This window comes from Olea europaea, chromosome 20 (assembly GCF_002742605.1).
Source record: "Olea europaea var. sylvestris chromosome 20, O_europaea_v1, whole genome shotgun sequence".
Classification (NCBI taxonomy): Eukaryota; Viridiplantae; Streptophyta; class Magnoliopsida; order Lamiales; family Oleaceae; genus Olea; species Olea europaea.
The window spans coordinates 13,522,800-13,534,370 of NC_036256.1; the positions used below are offsets into that span (position 1 = coordinate 13,522,800).

General features: G+C 36.3%; 2 protein-coding genes across 3 annotated transcripts; one reads left to right on the forward strand and one right to left on the reverse strand.

Moving 5' to 3' along the window:
* The first annotated feature begins 242 nt into the window (after positions 1-242).
* Positions 243-7,817, forward strand: LOC111369695 (sodium-dependent phosphate transport protein 1, chloroplastic-like). Of its 2 annotated transcripts, XM_022991301.1 has the most exons (10): positions 244-841; positions 1,746-1,853; positions 2,093-2,248; positions 2,467-2,682; positions 2,794-3,003; positions 3,363-3,500; positions 3,919-4,020; positions 5,259-5,324; positions 5,731-5,815; positions 7,349-7,817. In XM_022991301.1, exons 1-10 carry the CDS (start codon positions 434-436, stop codon positions 7,444-7,446), a joined length of 1,587 nt encoding a protein of 528 aa, XP_022847069.1. In that variant the 5' UTR covers positions 244-433; the 3' UTR covers positions 7,447-7,817. The 2 variants fall into 2 exon arrangements, with proteins under 2 accessions (XP_022847070.1, XP_022847069.1); XM_022991302.1 differs by lacking the exon at positions 5,731-5,815 and having other exon boundaries at positions 243-841.
* Positions 7,818-8,449: 632 nt separating this feature from the next.
* Positions 8,450-10,486, reverse strand: LOC111369696 (cytochrome P450 86A1-like). The gene has a single exon (XM_022991303.1). The coding sequence runs from the start codon at positions 10,220-10,222 to the stop codon at positions 8,660-8,662; it is 1,563 nt and encodes a 520-aa protein (XP_022847071.1). The 5' UTR covers positions 10,223-10,486; the 3' UTR covers positions 8,450-8,659.
* Positions 10,487-11,571: the final 1,085 nt, after the last annotated feature.

The window sequence follows — 11,571 nt, forward strand, 5'->3', positions numbered from 1 at the left end:
GTACGTGTTGCCCATATAAGTTTGACCCAAACCATTTAACCGTTGGGCCGGTCCAGACGTATGGCCCAGCCCATATTTACTCCATTAACCATTTCAATCAAAAAACGACGACGTCGAAACCCCTCTTAAACTACAAAAGTTCTGAAAAATTTTATCCAGTCAAAATCTACATGAACACGTGTCAAATCTGCATCCAGTTCCCCAGAAAATATCCCAATTTAGAATTTCCTCAAATTTTCTCTCGCAGAAAAGAATAAATAGCAGTGCAAAAATCTTCTTCCCCTGCATTGAGCTCAACCTTCAATAAATCTTCACCTCTAAATCATTCTCATTCACGCACGAAGTTCCTGAATTATTGTGTGGAAACTAAGTACTTATTTTACTGAAAAGTGCTTTTTCTCCCCAAAAATTATTAGTTTCTTGCTCTCACGCTATGAGCGCAAGAGCTTTGCTCATCTCCTTTTACTCAGCTCCAAAACATGACCAGTTTTCGTCAAGAAGAACACTTGGCTCAGCTTTTACCATCAAATCTGAACTTGAGTCACGATTATTTCCAAGTGAGAAAACCAATTTTCACCTAGCCAGGATTTCGAGTAGTTCCAGGAATGATTTGGCTAGAAGGAAGAGTGGGAAAGTGTGGGCAGATGTTAAGTCGGAGCGGTGCGATGCCGTTAAATCTACGCCGGAGTCTGTGAAGTTCGATGATAAGTTAAGTGACGTCGTTTTGAGGAATGAGGATTATAAAGACGTCAGTGCACTACCATGGTGGGAGCAGTTCCCAAAACGTTGGGTTATTGTGATTCTGTGCTTCTCTGCTTTCCTACTTTGCAACATGGATAGAGTAAGCTTAAATACTTCCTCATTGATATGGATGTTAAATTGTTAGTTGAGATCTTTAGTTTTATAACATTCACGTGTTTACCTCTTATGAAGTGGTTATAAACACGGGTACGCAAGTTTATATCCTTGTCCAACCAGCGCAACAAACTAACATTAAGAAAATTTGTCTGCTATATAAGAAAGAACAATCGAATTTGAGATGGAATTTGTATGATCAGATTGAAATGAAATTGAAACTCAGTGATGAGTTTGAGAATTTCTCATATTATATGAAGTCCAATGATTATTGCTTTATTTGGATTTTCTATTTATGATCATTAGGTTAAAGGAAAATAAAATTTTCTTGTCCTTTATGAAGAGTGTTTATTGGCAGAAACAGATGAAACACATAATTGAGAACCTTTTGGTTAATTTGGTCAAGTTGGCAGATACATTTAATCGAATGAAGTACATTTAGATGGATATTTCTTGCGGGCATTCGTCTTCACTATTAAAAGATTATATCTCAATGTGGTTAGGTCGCCTTCAAACCATTCAAAGTAAGATTCACTTGGATCATAGCACGTCTTAGTTTGTTAGTTGTCCGTCGTCTTTATTAAAATGTCAGTGAAAAATGTTAGCACATATGAGAGCCTGAGTTGATAGGTGACTGACACAAGCTTTCGTGAAGTTGGGAACTGGCTTTATATTGTGTATTGTCATTTGGTGTCTCCACTTTATTCCTGTTACAGTTGGAATTTCATAATGGTAGACCGCCAGTTCCAATTTCTTGCATAGTAAATTCATCTTCCCTTTATAGTTAAAATTTTTAAAAAACTATATAAAAAAACGAATGTTTTTTGTTTTAATTTTATTAAAATGCCAAATGCCAATTGTCAGTTCTTAATGCAGATATCATTCTGCAGGTAAACATGAGCATTGCTATACTTCCGATGTCATCAGAGTACCATTGGAGTCCAACCACTGTTGGTTTCATACAATCTTCCTTTTTCTGGGGTTACCTTCTCACTCAGGTATGTAAAAACTTGCCTGTTTAATGATCAATTATGGCACATTCATTTATGCCTTGTATACTTCATGTGACATTAAGATATAAGAAAGAATTCATGGATGTTCAATTTGGGACATTATGTTATTTTTTATTTCTTTAATTTCATTTTAATAAAACTAAATGAGTTGCAAATATTTATGTTATTCTGGGGATTATGCAGTACGTTTCTTATTCTAATTTTATTTATTGCATGATGCTCAGATTGCAGGAGGCATATGGGCAGATACCGTTGGTGGGAAGTTTGTTTTAGCATTTGGTGTAGTTTGGTGGTCAATAGCTACAGCTTTAACACCAATTGCTGCAAAACTTGGTTTGCCTTTCTTATTTGTGGTCCGTGCTTTCATGGGGATTGGTGAGGTCAGTGCCTCATTTAATAAATTTGACCCACATTTCTACTTCATTTGCTTTTCTACTTGTTATACAATCGTCGTGATGTTGTATTGGACCTGTAGTTTTCAGTAATGGATGAGTTTTTAATGTCCAATAGTGATTTGTCGTTCTCATCCAAGTCAACCATTTATTGTTGTGTGATTTATTTGTTTTCTGTGGGAGTAAGCTATATCTCTTTGTTACAGGGTGTTGCCATGCCGGCCATGAATAATATACTGTCAAAATGGGTTCCAGTGGCAGAGAGAAGTAGGTCATTAGCATTGGTTTACAGTGGAATGTATCTTGGATCTGTAACTGGTCTAGCATTTTCACCAATGTTGATCCATAATTTGGGTTGGCCATCTGTCTTTTATTCATTTGGTTCATTAGGGACCGTATGGGTTGCTTTGTGGATTACTAAGGTGAATTTTCTGAACTAATATTAACTTCTATTTTGAATGATGTGCGGGGTTTTATCATATTATTCTCATTTCCCCTCTAAATGAGTGACAATTGAGAAGTACCTAATGTAGGCACACAGTTCACCTCTTGATGACCCTGAATTACTGCCTGAAGAAAAGAAGCTGATTCTTGGCAACAGCGTATCGAAGGAACCAGTTAAATCTATACCTTGGAAATTAATTTTGTCAAAACCACCTGTATGGGCCTTGATAGTGTCCCATTTCTGTCACAACTGGGGAACATTTATTCTTCTTACATGGATGCCTACGTACTATCACCAGGTATTTTTTTATTTCTTTTACAGTGAGGACTACTTTAGCAAGGAATTGGCATATATAGTGCAGATTGGATGTCAGCATTTTCTAGTACTTTTAGTACTTTAGTCAACTTATCTTTCTAGTAATTTTGGAGTGGCTTAAAGAGAATTATGGATTATCTTTTATTTGTTGCCGAGAATTTAGACATAGATAACAATACAAATATAATGACTTATTTTGTAAAGGATATATTCAAATTTTTATAATTGATTGGATGAAAATTTTGGGTTACTGATTTACTATAGTGACTTATTTTGTAAAGGACATATTCAAATTTTTATAATTGATTGGATGAAAAGTTTGGGTTACTGATTTTGCTGCAGGTTTTGAAATTCAATCTTACTGAATCAGGACTTTTTGCTGTCTTTCCATGGCTTACAATGGCCTTTTCTGCAAATCTTGGGGGCTGGATTGCAGATACTCTTGTGAGCAAAGGTGTATCTGTGACCACTGTTAGGAAGGTATCTAACATTGTTATTATTGTACTCTTTGACATTTTTACGTGCTCCTGAAAGCTTTATATTTTTCTTGGGTTAATGTGAACTTCCCTGAGGCACGTACAAGCCTTATTTTCTTTATTAGAGAAAAATAGAAGCCATTGTTGATGATCAAAATGTTTCGCTTATTCAGACTTCATGGGTTACTTTTCCGGAGAGCTCTCCCAAGTTTTTGATTTTTATTTATTTATTTATTTTTACTGTTGTGTTCTGCAATGTACTCTTTTTCCAACTGGTAGATCTGCCCATAATGCAGCTGGTCTCTTAAACTGTTTATTCGAAGCTGCTTTCAAGTTTCCTGTTCCAAATCAAGTTACTCTCGAGTCTTGCATTCTATTTGGTGAATGCAGTTAGGTTAATTGTCTTTTATCGTGCTTGGCAGATCATGCAGACAATTGGATTTCTTGGCCCTGCTTTCTTCTTAACTCAGTTGAGTCATGTGAATTCTCCTGCAATGGCAGTTTTGTGCATGGCATGCAGTCAGGTTTGTTCTTACTACTATGAGCTTTGGGGTTGAAATTCTCTATAGAACACAGTATGCATATCAAAGTAATTTATGGAACTGCTTGATCTAAAAGGTTAGCTATTAGAATGCGACATGTATATCATTTAAATTTTGTCTTCAAACCCCACCACATACAGAATGCAGTTAGGGTTCAATTTCTTCCCCATAAAGGCCTGAGCGCAGTTTGGTTTTGGGTCGGTTATGACTATAATTGAAATCAAAACCAAATTAGTCAGTTTGGACGAATTTCAACCCAAACTAATCCACTCTAGCTCTTAAACCGAACGAAACTAAACCAAATCAGTTCGGTTCGGTTAGTCGGTTTGGATTTTTGTCCAAATTGAGATTTTTTTTTTTTTTATTTAAATTGTCTGAGTTTTGGTTCTACTTAGATTACAAGATCTAAAATAACTAAATAATTTTATATTACAAAAATTATTGATTAACAAATAAAATTAGATTAATAGAGACGGATCACCAGAAAACTTAAAAGTTTTGTTATTTTTTATGTATTATGTAGTTTGACTACCCGAGTAGGAAAAAAAGGCTAAGTATAACATAATGAGCTGTGAACGGAAATTCTCAGTGTTATTACTTACCGGCAACATCATAGATTTGAGGGAATCGAGATATATTTATGAATTAGGGTTTATTTTTTGATTTTGATTTTTCTTTAATTAAAAAAAAGGTAAACATTTAAGTGGGTTGGGTTGATTCGATTAACCAACGGTTTGAGATTTCAAACATGATTGAATCGACCCACCATGGCTTCTGTTTAAAAGAAAATCAAATCAAACTAATTACCCGTGTCAAGCCGACTAGAACCGACCCGAGTCGGTTTGGTCTGTTTTTTGATTTTTTTTGCCCAGGCCTTAATGGATGACGGCGAGACTTGAACCTAGGACCTCCTTGTGCTTTGATACCAGGTGGCTCATTTGATCCAAAATGTTAGAGAGAGGCACATGTATCATTCAAATTTTGTCTTATATGCTACAAATTGAAGAAACTCTTTTTATTTTAAACCTTTTTATTTCAGAATGATTGCATATCATCAAGCATGTAGTAAATGCAATTGATAAAGAAGCTGATGAAGTGAGCTTTGTTGGTGTTCATAATAAATTCTACTCTTATTGCCCCATTCATGTTCTCTGTAAATGGAGGGTTCTTGTGCCTTTTTTCCGATTCTTCTGATTTTTATGGATTCATTCTCATGGCAGGGAACTGATGCTTTTTCACAGTCAGGTTTATATTCAAACCATCAGGATATTGCTCCACGATATTCAGTAAGTACTTCACTTTTTTCGCCTAGTATAGTCAATGCCTCCTTGCTGAACATGTAGTGCTATTATGCCCCTGTTTGAGTTTCATTTTTTTCAAAACTCATTTTCAACCATACGTTCTCCATTTCAACTACACATTCTCCAAAAAATCACTATTCTGAAACACAATTTTTTCCCCAAAAAATGGGTCTCAAACAGGGTGTAAAATAATGTTATCAATCAACCAACCAATTAGCAGAGTCACAAATGATCCTAAATCAATTCTGCCGGATAACAGTAAAAAAGTCCAGTTGTCAGTTTTTCCTTTTGTATCATGATTTATGGTAGTTGTTTTTCTGGTGTATCACTAAATTTCTTCTCATTATAAGCATCTAATCGATTGCATAATTTCATACAAAATCATTTACAGGGTGTATTGCTTGGTCTGTCTAATACTGCTGGAGTGTTGGCTGGTGTTTTTGGTACTGCTGCTACTGGTTATATATTGCAGCATGGTACACTCTCATCCCTCATATTTTAAGCTGAGATAAACCCATTAATTGTGATATGAAATTTCTGAGCTTGATTTTAAGTTCAAACTGCCTGTTCAGAAATACTGTGAGTAGTTCCTCGAGTCTTTGTGAGGTTGCAAAAATAGCCCATCTACGTTTTGTAAATGGAAAAATCTGAGTTAGATAGTTTTGACTTTGCTGGCTCCTCATCTTTGAGTTATATCAAAACAGGACCAGACCTGCCAGTTTGACTCATAAAGGGGGGATCGGATGTAAAACCTTACTGCTTATAGGAAAAAACCCATATAGATGAAAACCAGTACAAAGTCTAGTAAACTGAATGACTCAGGCATGGGTTGAACAGTTGGTTTTTGGAAAACATTAAAATTAAAGGTTAAGTTTTATAAATCAGCATATACATATACATATTATGAAAAAAAATATATGTGTACACCATTGTGGAACACTCCCAAATCCACAATAACACTACATAAATATTAAACTCAGACCAGATGCATATAACCTATAAATATACAAGTATGTGTGAAGAGACAACCTCCATCTTCCGAACTCAGAGGAGGCAGTGAAAATGGTGGTTAGTCTTGGATCTGAAATAAAGCGACTGCTTGGTTGTGATGTACTGATATTATTGTTTTCATTTGACATGGCATGAATTACCGAACCTGCAATCAGGAATAGTAATTCTTTGAATGAAAATCAAGATTTATATATTTAGGGTTTAGTCGGTCGCTAGGTTTCTAACTTTCTACTGGATATGTAATGAGAATTGAAATAACAGTTAAATGTTAAAATATTGACTCTTTCAACACCCTCTTACTGTATATAAATTTGCAATGGTATGTATATCCACTAATTTTTGACACCCAGTTCACAGATTGACCTCAGTTCAGTCGGGTTTAAAAACATTCAAGTTTTATAGCTCATTATTTTTGCCTGGACTGATACAGAATTTTGTAGGTTCAAGCTTGGTAAATATTGGCAGTAGGTTCATGCCCTAACAGTTTAATGCTTTTTTTATCTATTAATGAATTCTTTGGGTGGAATTCGTACCACATTTGTCATATCCATATTCATGGTGGCTTGAACACTCGAACTTGTTGAAGGCTAGAGTACTGACAAAAGTCGGATTCAAGTCTTTATTAGTAAACATTAATTTAGCTACTAAAAGTCCACACCAGCTAATGGTTCATAGAACCAGCAAATTCATTCACCCTAATGGTGTTGAAGATGCTGGTGCAGGTATATTATTTCTCAACGGAATTAACTAAAAAACCTTTTGACTTTTCAGCCTCCTCTCGGTCTGTAAAAAAAATGAAAAGCAGGCAAAATAAAGAAAACTGAATAACACGCGTTTATTCTGATGAACTATAGCTGGACTGGTTAACATGAAATTAAGCTAAAGTAAAGACGGAGTTTCAGAATTACCAACATATTGATTGCTTGCGCTAACGTGCTAGTCCTGATGTCAAAGAATCATATATTTTGGTTAACAATCTTGAATTATCTCGTTTCCAGGTTCTTGGGATGATGTCTTCAAGGTTTCGGTCGGCCTCTACTTAGCCGGTACTGTGATATGGAACCTCTTTTCGACTGGTGAGAAGATAGTGGATTGAACTGCAAAAAGAAACACTATACTGGAACTCGAGACTCCAAACTTTGAAGAATGGAATGGAGAAACAATTGTTACTGAAATTCCAGTTCTAAATTGGAGTGCTTGTTTACACATTTATTTCTCATAGAAACCAGTGAATCTGCTCATAATCCTGAAACATCTGAATGAAGGGAGCCTGTGCAGATGAAGAAAATCAGAGTCGCATATTTTTTTGCACACGATGTATGTACACTAACATACCAATTTTTGTAAATTACTGTGGAAATATAGATCTTATTTTTAATTTTTGATTCTTGCAGTTCATTTACATGTGTTATTGATATCAAATACAGCCTATTGCATTTGATGTGCCAAATAAAAATTCAAATTTCAGATCATGTGAAATTCCTTTCTTCCCACCTAGTGATTACCCAGAATGGTTTCCATGTATCAGAAGTTCAGAAGGGCTGTGCCCTTAGACATGAGCCTGAACCGATGATCGAATTACTTGTTGGAGCTTTATGAGCTTTGATAGCATGTTAAGATTTGACATTCAATTTTAAAAGGCCAACCTTATTAAGAACAGTAGTTTAAATCTTTATAATTTGTTCTATGTTTTCATTTTTATTTGATGTGAAATTTTATTCTTTAACACAATCTTGCCGGGCCGTTGTTGTCGGCTCTAGACGTGAGCTATCACTTGTCAACTGGCAAGTTGAACCAATGTTTCAAGCAGCACAGTATGGGCTGGGGTTGAGTCCACGGCTATAGCTATCTTTACACCTCTAGATCTACACTTGAGATGTTAGACCGTTCAGTCGAACCAATGTTTAGGCAGCACAGCGTGGGCTGCGTTTGGGCCTGGTACGACCCATGTCAGGTACTGTACCTATTTTGTTGTTTATCTTGAAAATAATAATTGAGTGGGACCAAATATGAGCTCATTTGTCCACAACCCGAGTGACACCTCTAATTATAATTGACATCACAATTGTTTTCAGGGTACATGGATTAAATCGCCTCAGTACACTTCATGAAAGTAATCAAATGTTTATATGTATAGATAAACAACCAAAGAAAACATACAATTTGTGAAAAGTATGACAAAAGTGAATACAAATGAAATCTCCAAATATTACCCACTGAAAAAACACATGAACACTTCCATTCTTCAAGACATGCTGTATTCCCATATTGCACTTATACCATTTTAGTATAAGACAGAAATACCCTTTCTATGCTGACATGGCAATTCTTGGTGGTGCAGTAAGCTGACGTGGCTCCAAGTAAACTTTAAGCCCATTTTTCATGAAAAGAGTCAAAGACATCTTCTGTTCAACAAGGTGACCGGGAACCAGTGATAGCCGGTAAGGAAGAAGTACGGCCGAAACCACAGACTTCATCTGGAGGTAAGCCAAGTCCTTGCCTAAACAAGTTCTCGGTCCAGCGTTGAATGCCACAAACTTGTAACCATCCTTGGGTGGTTCGAACCGGTCACCATTGACCGAAAGCCATCTCTCCGGTTTGAATTCCATGCAATCCTCACCCCATACACTCTTCATCCTTCCAACTGAATAAATAGAATATGTGACTGTTGAACCGGCCGGCAAGAATGATCCGTCCGGCAAAACATCGTCGGAGACGACATATTTGAAATCTTCTGGGACTGAGGGGTACAGACGTAGGGTTTCAGTCAATGCTGCCTTTAGATAAACCAGTCTGTCAGCTTCATCGAATGTCAATGGTTCTTCAATCCATTTTTGTGTGTCTTCCCCACGGGTTTCTAGTAAAACTGTTGATAATTCATTGACGATCTTGTTCTCAATGCGCTTGTTGTTCATGACGAGCCAGAAGAACCAGCTTAATGCCACAGACGATGTGTCACGGCCAGCGAGAACAAAGTTGAGAGCAATGCGCTTGAGGACTGAATTTGGAAACAGATTTCCATCGATATCTCTCTTCTTGATGAATCGGGATAAGAGATCATCAGATGGAGTTTCTTTTCGTGCTTCGAGGGCTTCTGACATGTAATTTTCGATAACTTGTAGGCTCTTTTCCAGCCTTTTTTCAGCTCCAATGCTTACAAGTTTCTTCAACCTCCATAACAATCCAGGATAAAGTAATCTTTGAAGAGTTGCTTCGGTGGCTGAATCGAAAGCAATGGCAAATGGATTCTCGGGTAATTCAGGCGAAAGAGTTTCAGGATCTTTACCAAAAGTGAGCCCACATATGTTATCGAAGGTTAAACGAAGCAACAAATCTTGCATATCCACAGAGGTGTGATCTTTGCAAGCCTTGTCTAATATGATCCACAGACGGGTTCGGATAGTTCGGTTCACCCACCGGGCCATGGCTTGTCGAAGCGTCCGAGTTGTGAACTCTAGAGCAGCAGTCTTTCTCTGTATTAGCCAAGTTTCACCGTCACTATTGAATATGCCTTGTCCTAGAAGATCATGAAAGGCGGTTTGCCAATCCGGTCCTTTCGGATAATTCTCGAACCGGGTTCGAAGAATATGCTCGATATTTTTCGGGTGGCACGTGACAGTATAAAACCCTTGTCTCCTAGCCAAAAAAGGTACAGCAATGGTGCATGTCTGATAAGTGGCTGCACCACCAGTTGCGCGGAGGTTTCCGGCTATCCAGTCATGGATTCGCCTCCTATTCATGAACAAATATGGGAGACTACCCACCAATGGCCAGGCCTTTGGACCAGTGAGTTTCTGTGCAAGAAGACAAAACCATATCAAATAAGCAGAAGTTGCAGCTAATAAGCTGAAAAAGACAAGTAGTGTATCCATGCATGCAGCAGTAAATGCAAATTAAGATAATCAAAAGCAAAAATAAGTAGAAAATTTGCTGTTTTGGTAGTGATCGATTGGAGCTGGTGAGGAAAATTGCGTTATATATAGAGAGCAATATCAAGAAAAAGATATTAGGAGAGGGTTGTTGAGAAAATCGCACAGTGGAGAAAGAGGGGGTAGCTGTTTGGTTTGATATATAGAAAAATGAATTGGGATTTCATATATCATACGAAAACCATGCATGACCAGTATATACAGAATAAGCAATAGCATTGCTGGGATAATATTGAACGTTGAATCCCAACCTCAAGGGTTCCCCACTGTCTCGTTCTTGGAGTATCGTGAGAGAGGTTAATTGCGGATGTGTCTCAACATGCTAGGAAACAAGAGCTATCTATACATTGGTTCTCATAAAAAGTCTCAATCCACGTTTCAAGAATCGAACCCTCACACGTGGTCTATATATTATTTAGTCCGAATATCTTGATTTATTAATTACTATAATTAGATATTGAATTAATAAATTTCTCACCAGCATTGGATGGTAACAGGACAGGACGCTCTGCTGGTGGATTAAAGAATTCTGCTGGTGGATTAAAAAATTAATAAAAATGGTCGTGTTTGTCCCATCATTGTCCAACCTCGATTCCTTGATAGGACTAGGACGAGACTATTAAAAGATAAACTCCACGTCAAATAAAAATGAAAATATAGATCAATATATAAGGGTTTGAATTACTCATCTTAGTAAGATTGATTATTTACGATGAAACTTCAAGTGTTAATATGACATCAAAGTCTATCAAGTTTTAACGAGCAATTTGATAGATTAAAACTCAAAAATGAGCACACAAGATTTCAAAATCGATATGCTCAAATGAGTAACCATCTTGCAAGGACATATTAAAAAATAAATTCCACTCGAATAAAGATTAAAATGTAAACTAACTCATAAACGTTTGAGCCACTCAGAAATTGATTTTTTAAGATAAAACCCGAATCTTAATAGAGGCATTTTACCATCACTATATCATACTAATTTACGTTTGTAAATTAACTAAAACCAGGTTGGAACTATTCTTATTGCTTTATAGTTTTGAATAATTTTGCGACAGAAGTATAGTGTCGCTATCTTTCGCAAATTTTATTTTTCAATAATTTTTGTACCTTTCTTATTTTCGACATATTTTATGATGGAATTCAGAAACAGAATAAAATGAACAAACAATCAGTTAAAATCTGTCACCCCATTACGAAAATTCACTTAATATATAGCACTATATGTGTGGTGAGGGTTAAAATCAAAATTTTAGTATATTTTGATAAAAGTTGATAAAATAAATATG